Source organism: Melitaea cinxia, chromosome 3 (assembly GCF_905220565.1).
Source record: "Melitaea cinxia chromosome 3, ilMelCinx1.1, whole genome shotgun sequence".
In the NCBI taxonomy this organism is placed as follows: Eukaryota; Metazoa; Arthropoda; class Insecta; order Lepidoptera; family Nymphalidae; genus Melitaea; species Melitaea cinxia.
Window position 1 is genome coordinate 4,774,812 of NC_059396.1, and position 15,219 is coordinate 4,790,030.

The following is a 15,219-nucleotide window of genomic DNA, read 5'->3' on the forward strand; positions in this document are numbered from 1 at the left end:
CGATACGAGTGGATCCAGTTCGGCTGCAGGAGTATTTCGTATTTTAGAGCTACGCCACGAATGCTTGACGGAGACCCTATTCCGGGTTTCAAATGAAGTTTTTCTTCTCCAGGACCCTGATGATTTTGAGCCAGGTTTATCCCTCGGTCGCCTTTTATGACCCCCACGGGAAAAAAGGGGGTGGTGCTATTTTACTCGGCCGACACCACACGGCATAATATTCTTAATAGGCTTAAGAATATAACATTTTATTTCAAAATCAATTTACAAGTAACATGAAAATTTGTGGTATTACCCAACCAAGTACCTACATATATAATATATTATATAACAAAGTACATAAATAATGTTTATAAAACACAATAATAGGAAAAAAGATATTAATAGCAACAAGACAAAGAGTTTCAATCAAATCAAGTCCTCTGAGAATTCAATTCACTACGAGGTATCTATTACGTAAAGCTCCCGAGTGGCCACACTAAGAGGCCTTAGACAATGGAGTTCACTGCTCGAGACGCGATAAGTGTATCAAGAGCGAAATTAAAAATTGAATCTATAAGTTAGCGGCGGTACAGATTCCTGTTAATTAACATTTAAGAAATCGTATGTACATATAATTTGCCTACACTGTTAATAATATAATTCCGAGTAAATGTGCTCGGGATAAAACTCAAGACCTCGCCTCAATAATTACACACCGCAGTTTCCGTTGCGTATCGTAAATACAAGCCGGCGTTGCGATAGACGTGACTCACATCAGACCAAGCTAAATAACCTCTTGATATGCCTGCTTGTGCATCAACTATAAACAATTCGCTTAAGGAAATGGTGTTACATTATGATAGTTACGATGCATAAGAAACTTAAATAGCGTTCTCTGTCGATATATTTAACCCTTAGGTCTTTTACTCTCTCCCTACTATCAATTTAATCATGTAGATTCAGGAGATAAATAAAATGTATATTTTTTTTTTTTCAAATAAATCGACCGAAAATTTGCGTTTAGGAAAAATTAGTAAAATAGAAACTTTATTTTTAATGGTACATGATTCGCGCATAGCGTGAGATTTTTTCAAGTAAAAGATTCAAATCTCTGTAAGTAATTTTACATATTTTAATCGGTCTTGTATGATCTACAAATAGGTAAGGCTTCTTTCTCTGGTGTAGTGGTGTGAGTAGTCACCCAAAAACCGACGGTTGATTCGGGATGGATATTTCATCACTTCAGCCTATTGCAGTCCAATGCTGGACATAGTCCTCCACAAGTTCACGCTAGACATTATAGAGTGAACTCATATGAGAACACATGTTTTGCCCATAGTCCCCACGCTGAGCCGGCGGGTTGGTGACCGCAGGGCTGGCTTTGTCGCATCGAAGACGCTGCTGCCCACTTCGGCCTGTGTATTTCAAAGCCAGCAGCTGGCTTTGATGAATATTTGTATTTGTACAAATTTTTCTTTCCTGTTTGGATGCCTGTCTTTTTGGGTCTCCCTACCGTGTTTTGGAGAGCACGTTAAACCGTCAATCCTCCAATATCATAAATACCTGATAGCGATCTTTACTTATAGTAGGCAACATATCCGCCAACCCCGCAGTGGAGAAGCGTGGTGGATTAAGCTAAAATTCTTCTCCTACATAGAGTAAGCGGCCTATACCCAGCAGTGGGATGTTTCAGGCTCAATGCTATGCTTTATTCTATCATTCATTCTTTTCCATTATGGAAAGGTTTATGATCCTAAAGTATGTCTCGAAGATTAAAAAAAAAGTGTATTTGTGACATTCTAATACTGAATTAAAATAATAATAATAATGAACTAACTACAAAACTGCTAACTAACAGCATATAGCTACAATTTTGACGACACATCGCAAAACCAGGCCTAATGGATTGTTAATCTTGATCAGAACGCGATAAATAAGTATGTATCATTTATCTTTAATTAAATGTATATTTAATTAAACTAATACTAAAATCACAAATTATAATATTCTCTTACATAATATAGAAAACTTTAATAGACATAAGAGTAATTTTTTACGTGTCAAGATATTTTTATTAAAAGGATGAAGGGCATTAGGGGATCGGTAAAGGGCACTATGATAATGAACAAGCGATTGGCACGGGTAAAAGGTTATGTTGATGAAAATAGATGACACCTTGTACTATCAATCTTTATTCGTCCCACATATCTTAAAAATCATATATATTCTTCGTGGTTTGTTTATTATTATTGTTTTTTGCAGCTACTACGTTATTTGAATAATTCTTTACCTAAAATTCAAAAGTAAATAAAACTTAGTTTTAAATTAATAACATCAAAACCGTATCTTATTGATCTCCGGGTAAAAAGACATTAAGCTGATTAGGTTACAGAATATTTTTCCAAATAAAATATAAAGATAGATCTAGTTTTTGAGTGTTGTGTTAATTCCTTTAAAGTTAAATTGAGCAATAATAGATTTGCAGTTTACATTCGAGTATTGTGAAAATACGAGAAAAGCAATTACCCGCGTTCACGTCTGCTTTGTGACTCGACAGCTTTGAGGTCTGTTCAATATTTTGCAATTACCAAGCTACTTAAACAATTCTTTACTTTAAATGTAAAATAGTTGAAATTGACTTTAAAATACTTGTTGATGTTGATTTCAATTTTTATTACTCTTCATGAAAATACAAGTTACGAAAGAATAACGATGAAATAATAAGGTATGAAGTAACAAAACATAAATACAAAAATAACACTTTTACTACGTTCATAAAGATTTGTGATAATCATAATTATAACGCGTCGTCTATAGTAAAACTGGCTTGGAACAAACATTTGAAAAACAAGTTCGCGTTCTAGTTTTTATGTTTGAAACGTCCTCGAAAAATAACCGCCACGAACACATGACGTTAATAATGATTCCAGTGAGCTTTATTTTACAACGTTGCTAGTTGTCTTATCCTGATGTACAGAAGAATATGAAAAACTTAAAATGAAACGTTATATTTAAAACTTAAAATTTGTTATTAATAAATTATTACTACAAACATTTTCATCATACCACTTCTAAAATAATTCATAAATTTAAGACGTATTTAAGGAGATATTTCAATGTGCCACGATAGTCGAAGTCGTGCCAAGTCCACTGCGGACTGCGGGCCTCCGAAAACCTTGACCGAAGTTTAATCTGATCGTTACTCTGCACCGAATAATTTCAAGTTTCAGGCATCTTTAAATCGTACATGGCCATATACCATTCTAATCATTCACAGTCAAGAACAATAGCGCGAGCTAATAATAGTTCTAAATTGCGATGACCGAATTCAATACAATCATCGTCACAGCCGTAACAGCTAGACACTAATTCTTCATGACATATATGAATAGGTTGAAACTTAACATTACAGATTTAGCGAAGTAAATGTTATAAAAGGACTTTTATATTAATTTTAATGTAAGAAAATAGATCTAGCTATTAGTTTATTGGGACAATTTACTAGTCTTTAAGCCAAAAAGAAAAACCTAAATTAATTTACAATTTTCTTTCAAACTAATTACAAGACAAATTATAACCCATACTTTCATTAAAAGCTCATGTTGTTCGTCATTTGATAAATATTAATAAAAATAGATTCAAAACATCTTTAAATGGATTTCAAAAAAGTGAGACTGATTCGATTACATTACGAGCAACGAAATGTGCTCTCATTCGGATTACGATAAAAGAATCGCATTCAGTGAATAGTAATTGAATATTTATTTAAATAATGTCTTACAGCCAATACATATTTCTGTATAGGTCATTGAGAAGGTTGCTAAGATTAATTATTTTTAAAATAATTCATACATTTCATAGGATTATTTTTAAATTTATTATAATGGTAACATCTGTTTAATGGTACTAACAGATTTCAAGCCGTTAAAATACGTCACCAAACGCTATGTGTGTCGGACTTATAAAAAATGTTAGTACGATTCTCTTTGCGCTTGTACACGAGTATGTAACGGTACTTCAACGAACTTCGAGCGTAGAATAGTTTATCGTAGATATACTGTTGATGTTTTAATTATTATTTTAATAGATAAATCATATTAGATTGGTCTAACTTGAAGAAATCGGTAAGCAGATTATTAAATTTTTACAAGCGAATGACATTTCTAATCACTACTAAAAATTTTAAATTTTAATAATGAATATTATTTTTATTTTTCGGTAAATATATATATTTAGACTTTGAAAGATAAATAATACTAGCCAAAGTGCCAAAGTACTAGTAACACCTCGATTAAATTTAACTGGGACCACACGACAAGCCATGTATGATTATAAAAAGAATCATCGAAATCGGTTTACAGCCGAATTCGATCGAATTAACAACCTCTACCTATTTTTGAAGTCGGTTAAAAATAAATTATTACTTGTAAAACTAACAGAGTTGACACGGAAAAACTAAGACTTACTATCATTGTGGCTAGGTACTTTAGTTGTTGTTATTTGTGAAATCATTACAGTACAGTCATGTTTATAGTTATAAAATATTTATTTTTTATAGCATCGATACTTTATGTTTATTCAATTACTTGTTTGATGTATGTATGCATAAAACCTGTAGTGCATTATTTCGTAAAAACGTACAGCAAGTGGAAAAGTTTTGGGAAACCTATATAATACAATAAGTTCCACGTGCCGTCTGATCAATACGTTAGTCGGGACGACGACCGACCGTCGCGATACATCACCCTAAACACAGCTGATTTTACCGCCCTCCCCCTTAGCTAGTCCGTACTTTACCCCATACTCACAACCCCGCTTACTTGTGAGTCTCGGAATAACGTTCACAAGGGACACCTTGAAAGTTTAAAAGGAAATCTTAATTTTCTTCTAATATAACTATGTTTTTCCGTAAACAGGTAAATCAGGTTGGCTGCGATCTAATAATGTAATGTCAATATGACAACAAAAAACTTAAACCAAATGTATGGTACATTTAATAAAACTATGTCGAATAAATCGGGTACTCAGTCAACTTCGACAGAATTTCGTGATGGGTATACAGAACAACAACAACAGCAATATAGAAAATACCTCCAACAGCTCAAAAACGAATTCAATGAAAGGTGGTGCAAGAAACCAAACCCTAGTATTAATTTTACTGACTTAGAACGCGTACGAACCTTGGGTACTGGCGCCTTCGGTAGAGTAGTTCTGTTAAGACATACTAAACAACAAAAATTCTACGCCATGAAAGTTTTAGAAAAAGAAAAAGTCATAAAGATGAAACAAGTCGAACATACGCTGTATGAAAAGCGAATTCTCGAAGCGATTCGATTTCCGTTTACGGTTTCCATGGAGCTCAGTTTTAAAGATAATAGCTATATTTATTTTATAATGCCATTTATACCTGGAGGTGAAATGTTTACCCACCTTCGGCGAATGGGAAAATTTGAGGAGCCATTAGCGAAATTTTATGCTAGCCAAGTTGTTTTAGCATTAGAATATCTTCATTTCACAAACCTAGTATATCGAGATTTAAAACCTGAAAACATATTAATAGACAAGAATGGCTATTTAAAGATAACCGACTTCGGATTTTGTAAAGTATTACAGGGAAGGACGTGGACTTTATGTGGAACACCAGAATATTTAGCTCCGGAGCTGATTTTGAGTAAGGGATACGGGTTTTCTGTCGACTGGTGGTCGTTTGGAGTTCTACTTTTTGAAATGAACGCTGGTTATCCACCGTTTTACGCAAATGAACCGATGAAAACTTATGAAAAAATTGTTGCTGGAAAATATAGATGTCCTTCGAGCTTTAATCCTGATTTACGAGATATTGTACGCAATACTCTGCAAGTTGATATAACTAAACGGTTTGGAGTAATGAGAAATGGTGTTATGGATTTCAAAAACCATAAATGGTTTAAAGGAATAGAATGGGAAGCTATTTTAAATTGTCGGTACCCACCACCGTATGTTCCAAAATGCAGACATCCTGGTGATTCAACAAATTTTGAACGCTACGATGAAGAACCAATGAAACCAGCATCATACTGCAGATTTGAATCTGAGTTTCTTGATTTTTAGATATCAGTGATGAAATGTTCACTGCGTATGTTTACATAACTGGTCGCATAATCTTTATTTATAACAATTTCTTCTATCTTATGTCATCTATAATAAAAATTCATATCATAAAGCATTTCAAGACAAAATGTTTTTGTTATAAAAGTTAATAAATGAATATTTCATACAATTTATGAATTAACAACATTACAATCTTAGAAAAACTCTATTTAATCAATACTGGTGAGTCAAAACTTTTACATACATTAGAATGTATAAAAAATCTGTATTTGTATCGTTGTTTACATCCGATAAGAGTACATGGTAGGCACGTGTGAGGGAACCCGCAGTGTGCGCCGGCGCAAGGCAGGGAACGTAATGATTTGTGGGGGAATACAAGGTTGCTATTTTTAGACTTAAATGTATATGAAAAAATATGTCACGTGGCAAAGAGAAAGTACTAATGTCAAAACATTTTCATATAGGTACATTAAATAAAGAAATCATGTTTTTCTGAAGATTTTTTTAAAGAATATTTACAGTGACAGAGCAGTATGTTAAAACTGTTATAAGTAATAAAATTCTTAAGCTAACTCGTACATTAAACGCATATTCACGAATCGTCTAAATACGAAAATCATGTGTGGCCTAAATGAGATTCGAGCTGCCAATTTTAGCATGGATAATGGAACATAACTATGTTTATAGCATCCTACTCGTCCACATTGGTCGCATTCAAATATTTTGGATACTTAATAAATTGTTTACTAAAAATAAGTTCAAAACGGAGATATTCAAGAAAGTATTATTGGAGTTTAATATATAAGATGCGTGGTATGAAAATAATATAGAGTGATAATTATCGTGCAAAACAAAAAAAATTGCATGATGTCGAGAGTGATACTTTATAGCACTTTTAGTTGGAGCAAGATATACGTACAATAGTAAAACAGCATTTATTTTACTTATACGAATAGAAAATGTCAATTCATGTTTTAATTTTAGTGTTAGTTATTTTTTGTCGTTTATTTTTTAATTTTTAAATACGTGCTAGGTAATATTTACTTTCTTTGGATAAATAGACGATTCGATCCAAGGTATACACCGTAATAAGAGATAAAGTGACCTCGCGGTCATGCAACTAAAGGGTTGTAGAAACCAACCGACTGGAAAGTGAAGGAAGCGCAGTTCCGTTTCACGTACGATGGGATATCCTCATTTTTAAGTTGACGTTTTTTTTTAATGTTATTTTTTAATATATTAAACACGAGAAAACTGCCATTCAATAAACATTAAAAGGCTAAACGAATTATTTGTTTTTGATATTTGCTTTTATTTCTTAATTTTCTTTTTTTCTGCCTTAACTTAGCCAGTTATTAAATTTAAACGCATATTAGAGTGAAATACTGGATACTCACTTCTGGATAGTCACTTCACGTCTGCTTTAGAGGCGAATTAATGTAGTTTTAGCTTGAAAGTCGAGGAAATGTCTTTTATTAAACTTGCATATTAAGGCAACGAATTATTCAATATAGTTTAGCTATCTGCAGCTGCCTAGCGTTTTATTAAACAAAGGTTAAATATTACTTTGTAATGGGAAGATTAGTTACCTTGATTTTACACAGCATATTTTGTTTATTAAATATCAATGACGTTCCGATTCACAGTTTAATATCAAAATAGACATCTAATTCCTATTATGTTCATCGTATTATTCATGAAGTGAATGGTAAATTTACATTCTAAGATAATATTAGCATAGATAATAAGTAAACTTATAAAAAATTGTGGAAAATGAGATACATTACATAATCAATGAACTAACTGTGCTTTACGTGGGAGTGCCATATTTATCAGCCTTTCGAACAATAATTTAAGTGCTATTACTTAATAAATCACTACGAAGAACGTTTCATTAGTCTAACAGCTTTTAGTTGAATCTAATTTTCATTCTATTTTCGTATCTCGAATTCTATGTCTATGATAAAAATCTAAGACATAGAAAACAAAGTGCCTTAAAATGTGTCAACTTACAACTTAAAGATATTTTTTTTGCATTAATTTTGCTTTTCATCACTTCGTCACTTCGGCTTAATACAGTCCACTACTGGATATAGGCTTCCACAAGTTCGCGCCAAAAATGGCGGGAACTCATGTGCTTTGCCCATAGTGACCGCAGGGCTGGGTTTGACGCACCGAAGACGCTGCTGCCCGTCTTCGGCCTGTATATTTCAAAGCCAACAGTTGGATGGTAAATCGCCATCGGTCGGCTTTTTAACTTCCAAGGTAGTAGTGAAACTGTGTTATCCCTTAGTCGCCTCTTACGACAGTTACGACACCCACGGGAACACAAGAGAGGGGGTGGCTACATTCTTACTGCCGTAACCATACAGCACAAATTTTGCTTTTACATCGTAAATAAGAGAAAGGAATTGTAGTAAAATAGTAGATGAAGGTGTGTGCGGAAGTCGGTCATTTCTGATGACAGTGATGATCTAACAATTATAAAAGTTATGACATTTAATAGTTCTTACCTTTTACAATAATTTTCATTACAGCGTATCAGGCAAATGAATATCATATTTTTAACAGATTCGTTTGACTATTATAACACAAAAATACACGTAGTATGGTCAATTCTGTACATTTACAATTGTTTAAAAATTATAATACAGGTAAGACCGTTCAGATCTGCTACTTTATACATTAAAACGTTATTTAAGTCAAGTGAGAAAAGAAATCGGTTGGGTAGCGACAGTTAATGGTTTACCTGACAGGGGTCAAGGATAGCAAGTCTTATGTATATTTTCATTAATTCACAAAACGGTCCGTGAGATTTAGTGCTATAAAACAGAAATGATCAGAAGATTACCCAACGAGTGAACATAAACACAATTACACAACAGCAAAGGGCTATGAAAGCCGCCGAACACGCTCGAAGAGCCATCAAGCTATTGATAGACCACCGTGAACGTGATGAAAGGGTTACTAACTCAATTGCTTTCACATATAATACAGATACGATAAAAATATAGATAAAAGATATATACAACCTATTGATGACATACTATTTTTAAATTAAATATACCTACTTAGCTAAATACACATAGTTATCTATTAAAAAAATGTACTAATACAATAAGATTATGTACCCACATTGAAATAGATAAACTAAATAAAACATTGTCACTTTAATGAAATTAATTTAATTTGTTAATATATTTTTTTGTCATAATTAGAATACGATCTAGCAGCCTCTATAATTAATTTACTGACAGTCAAAACTAAGTTTCCTATTTTTTTAACCCAGACTAGTTAAACGAGACATTGACTACATTAATGTCTTTTCTTTATAGATGGACTAAGCAACCGGCGTTAGCATGTTTACACGCAGAGCCATAAATTGTAGCAAACGCTAAAATAGGAGTTTTTATTTGCATTGATTTATTGATATTTTTATTTTTGTGGTAAATATGAAAGGAAAATTTCAAGGTTTTTACTCTCTATTTCGTTCTGTAATATTGATGTAGCTTCTTATCTGTTCGGAGTCGATTTGACTTCATTCGTAATTTTTATTGAGTTTCTATGTTACTAAAAAACTAACCTATTCGTATATAGATTTCAAGTTTCCACTTTTATTGATTTTACATTTGGCTGTACTATGACATATGTTCATACGAAACTATTATAAAACTAGTCACATAGATTTAGTGTTTCCAAATAAAAAGCTAGAGAGGCATTTAAAATCGCAAGTACCAAGTTGTTAGGCTCAATGTGGGTCACTGACGATGCAAAGGCTGCAGTAGGCGATGAAGTGAAACGTTCAGGGCGAGATAAGAGCGCCGGTTATAAAGGCACAAGATGTATTGATATAGATGTACTTACTGGCTAGTTATTGTAGATCACTTCTTGAAAGCAGTTCGATTTTATGTGTTAAGAAGTAGTATAAGCTTTAAACATTTTGCTCCGAGTTCTTGATGTCTGAGCAATTTTATTATTATTTATTGTGAATTTTAACATTTATTTTAACTGAAGCAGATAGTATACTAACATTAGGATTGCAGAAGTTACTGGGTATGGATGGGTGAATGGACTTTTACTCTATGCAAAAACTATAGAGATGTTTGTAATGAAACCTATTACACGTAGAAAACTGGATACCTAGAATATAACATATACGATACTTTTAACCCGACACTTCCAATGAATGAAATGAATGGAAGTTATTCTGGTAAAATCGCGAGGCGCAACAAGTTTCATATATTATATTAAGAAAGTACAAATATAGCATTTGATCTAACCATATGTAATATGCATAAATATGAGCCGAGATGGCGCAGAGCGTGTAAAAGTAAATCGATACAAGACGATTGCTGGTTTAAGTCTACGTTCGATACTATGAGATTTTCACGTTCTATATTTGTCATTAATATATAGCGTTCTCAGCTGTAAAGCAAACATGCATGCAGCGAATATGAATATTTTAGAAACATTCTGAAACGTTTATATCTGTCGACTCTTGGTGGATCAACATGATTATTAAAGCCCGTACTCTTCTAACAAAAATATGTACTTATACAAGTAGAAGCAGGCAGTAGCCAGTAATGGGGAAATAAAGATATGTAAGGTTAAAGATCGTTTATTTCTCAAAAGAATACAATTCACTTACATGAGAAATTACAAACACTAAAATTTAACAAAAATATTACATGTTGGGTATATCGCAACACAATATATAAACAATTTATAGTCGAAACAAGAAATTATGTGTATGTATGTATCTTAATAACTTTTAATAAACAAACTTTGACAAAAAGAACAATCATACATTATGATAAGCATTAAAAAAAAAAACAATTTAACATCAAAGACAAAAGGCTTATAATTTCTAACTACAGAGTACAAACGCTGAACGTAAACACCGTTTTACGTATGTACATCTCTAATTGTCTAGACAGTGCAGATGAACCTGTGGAAGGCAATTTAATTAACTTAACTAAAGCATTTATCAGAGTGAATGCTTTCTCAAATCATGCCCTTAGAAAGCTTCAACTACATAGGAATACAATTACACATATATCTATACTATATTTGAAAAATAATTTGCTAGCAAGTTGACAGCAGTAATGTATTTCAATTTTGAAAGTGGTGATCCCTAAACTATTGGTTTCTACAGCTTTATTTTATATATGTAAATTTCAAAGGACACGACCAGACAACTCACGCGAAGGAAGTTCGAACTAGCATGCATACTAATTCAATACAAAACGTATAGCCCGTACAAATTTAAAAGCACAATGGTTCCAGTCTTAATCGTCGTATAATGAAAGACCTACGCGAATGGTCAGGATAACATCATCAATATTCTCAGGACGATACCCGTCTATGAGGCGAATAAAAATGACGCGCCCATTGTCACAAACTGGCCTCGCCAAAAGTATGGTCGTATATTTTCTTTGTACACGTAACCAAATTAGCTTCACGATTATCTATTCTGGTTTAATTAAAGATTGTTACCTTTTTGTGGGCTACGGTCGGATGTAAGCTAACGAACCGGTAAAATGGAAATTTACAGAGAGTAAATTATTTCGTTGGCCTTAAACCCCTATTAAAAATACAGAGAAGCTGTGCACGAGAACTCAATAAAGGGTTATATTTAATTCAACCGTTTTGAGCTTCCCACGTACATGGCTAACCAGGTGGAAATTATAAATAGGATTTCGCACATGCCGGTTTGCAAACAAGAGAGAAAATTAATCATGTCAAGGGCTTATGTCGTGGTCTCATTCTTTGGTTTAAGAGCACGGATGAAGCCATAACAAGAAAACAGTCCATCTGTTTGTTGCGAGGACTAGCAACCTGATAAGCCGCATTAGCGCAAGCCACATGACATACGATACGACTTTCGTAAACAGAACTCATTTATATTGACATTTAATACATACTTTAGGATTACATATACATATTTGCGTATTCGATTGCTAGAAATATATCTCATCGTGTCAAATAGATAACGACGAAACTATTTATCTACTATCTGTTTAGTTTTCTGGAACTACGCCCACTATCCGACCACACAAAAAACCGGTTTGTATACCTGCGTTGTGTCACATACTGAATGAGAGAACTTACCGATTCTGGTGTGGATCAGATGGCGCCTACAATATCCTTTTTTACTTTTGCGTGTAACAAAACGTCAATTTTAATTATTGTTAATATGTAGGTAAAGTTTTGATATATTTTATTTTATTAAGATACTTTCGGTGTCTATACACATTTTACTCTTTGCTTTGAAAAATTTGACTGAAATTTAAGACTGTATAAAGTTCCATTTATAAGTTCTTTCGTGTTAAACAGCGACAGCTGACAATCGAAGGTATTGGGAAACTACTCGCATAAGAAAAATGTTTAAAAAGTTAAATAGGTACTAATTACTACTGCCGAGCTTTCATGGTATGCTCTGCACTATTAAAGGAAAAACTGCAAGATGACTTCGATTTCATGCCATGCACTATGAACATTTTTAGTTTTACTTAGCGCGATTGTAATTTATAAGTCACCCGTGACCATGGCGTTTATATAGGTAGTCGTTGAAATATCGGCCTAGTCTACGTATATGTATGTATATGCGAATAAGAATAAAGTAATATGCAAAGTGGTATCGATGGTGTGATCGTCCCCCTACATCCGGAGTTGCAACGCTCGAGCGAGCGCGGCTGTGCACCTGTCGCCATCATTGTATGCCCTTTGTTTAGAAAAGTTTCGAGACACAGTTATCATGAACAAAGCTGAACAAAGTTCATGGAATGCACATATTCAAATATTTTAAATTACGAACTTAAGGACCGTTTTAACAAATAGGAGTTAGACGACAAAGTTGGGAGTTGTGTTATTTAAGTAATTCTAGTTATATTATATTTTTATAAAAAAGAAAGAAATATTTTTTTTCTGTTGTATTGCACACATACTCGTATATGTTTAGTTTAATGTTTGAATTAAGTACTGGATATTACTGGCTACCCCGTTAATTAAGAATTTTTAACTTTTTAAATAAAGAGGCCTATACGTCCGGCAGTGGTATGTTACAGAGAATCAGTCATCTTTTATAGATTGTATGCTCCTAGCATTTTTATATTCGCCCATACATTTGTCTTTCTGTTGCAAGGATGCTATCCTAAGATGCTTTTTTTTTTTTTTTTTGAATCCTGTATGTATTTAACTACGACCTGTGCTGTGACCAATAAAAAGAGTATTTCTATATAAACTAAACTTGATTTTATCGCAACTTTTACCCAAAATGTTTGGATTAAACTTTAATTAATTGAGCTATTAAACGTCATTTTAACTCTGCCTTTCGACGAAACCTCCGGTCCCGGATTTTAGCTCTGCCTGCGCCAGCTTAATGTTGAATTAAATTGAATAAGCGTAAGCCTACCAATTCAATGGTACTTCAAAAACGATCCGAATCAGGAAAATATAAACACAACCAACTTTATTGAGCGTTTAAACATAGATTTTTTTATAATGTTAATTTGTTAAAAAATTATTATTTTTTATTATAATTATGTTAATAGGTCTTTTACGTAACAAGTAATAATTGTCATAAAAAAAGCATAATGTGATTGGGACTTGTTTAAGTTTCTTTAAATATATTTTCTCTTCCAATTTAATTTGAAATGTCGACCGGTTAAGACATCATTTTACGTGTCAAAGCGAAATTGGAAATCTACGAAACCATCCATCGTAGTACGAGTGGATATAGTGTGTACTTTTAGCTAACACGTATAAAATTTTAAATGAAACCTTGTTCAATCTTGATATAGCTGATTATTGGGTTGCCCTGAAAAAGCGGCTATGTGTATAAAATTGTATAAAAAAGATTAGTTTTCAAATAAATCGATTTGATTTTTGTTTGTAAAATAATACGTGCATTCTTGTTCTAGGAAATAAAAGAAAATCGAACAAGATATTCTATATACAGCGGAAAAATCTGTGTTGCATCCGCCAGGTAGCAATTTGGCAGCGTTCTGGAATAAGTGCCACATTTTTTTCTGAACATGAAAGGTTTTTTCTACACGTCATTATTATTGCTTTTACGGATTTTTACTAAAGAATATCATAACTGGTCGTAGTTCGTGGCTTTATATACAATTTTAGCATGTCTTTAAGCGAAAACGACGTTTCTTAACACAAATGTCGTTTATTATTCGTATTAAGTTAGGTTGTTTAACGCCACACACAAAATGTTTTTTTTTTTTTTTTAATTATGCACAATTTCTAGGACGAAAATAGTGATTGTATTATAAGACGACATTATACGTCTAGGTAGATTTCTTCTATTTTACACAATTAAAATGAGATTCAGTGTAGCGAGAATATTAGTCATATGAAAAGAATAAAATTTATATAACAAAATACTCAACCTTATTTCTTTATAGTTACGCCATTACTCGAATGAAGTAAAAGTTCTCTTTTAATAAATGTCAACATGCGAAAAGCTATAAGGTAATGAGAATATCGTGTAAAAACAAATTGGTTTAATGTTATTGAGGTTTTATTATGATTAGATAAATCACGCCATCACACACGACGATGCTCGTGAATCTAGAAATCTTTTACTTTCACCGCATTTCACGCTAATTTCATTTCTAGTTGTATGTTATCATAGATTTATTTTTTATAGCTCTGCTTACGTTGAAATAATTTTAAATGTAAAACTACTTCTTATACACTGTAATGGGTAGATTTTACCTTTGTTGGCAAACGAAATTCATTTTGCGAATTTTATAATAATTTTATTACTATTTTTTCTTTTTTTTTATCGAATTCTATTGTATTTATGACATATTTCTATTCACAAAAAAAGCCCTCTGTCTTGTTAATATGTAATTGCAAGTAATTCGTAGTCTATAATGTATTTAACCTAATGCAAAATAATATGAAAATTTGACAGTTTTTATTAACTATCTTATCTTAGTTTTATAGCAAACATAAACATTAAAATCTCTATATGGTATGTGTACTATTTATATAGTTCACAATTTCGACACAACATTTCACTAAAAGGCCAATCTTCATCCTAAACAATAGTTCCAAATTCGAATGTAATAAACTCCTGTCCTGTGGCTATATTTGGTATATTTTACTATTATGGTTCAGCTGTAAAGA

At 32.6% G+C, this 15,219-nt stretch overlaps 2 protein-coding genes across 2 annotated transcripts in view; one reads left to right on the forward strand and one right to left on the reverse strand.

Moving 5' to 3' along the window:
• Window positions 1-15,219, reverse strand: part of LOC123669715 (leucine-rich repeat and calponin homology domain-containing protein) — a 71,443-nt gene that overhangs the window by 51,311 nt on the left and 4,913 nt on the right. The gene's annotated exons all lie outside the window — the stretch shown is intronic.
• Window positions 4,963-6,072, forward strand: LOC123669322 (cAMP-dependent protein kinase catalytic subunit 1-like). Its single transcript, XM_045602931.1, has one exon. The coding sequence runs from the start codon at window positions 4,963-4,965 to the stop codon at window positions 6,070-6,072; it is 1,110 nt and encodes a 369-aa protein (XP_045458887.1).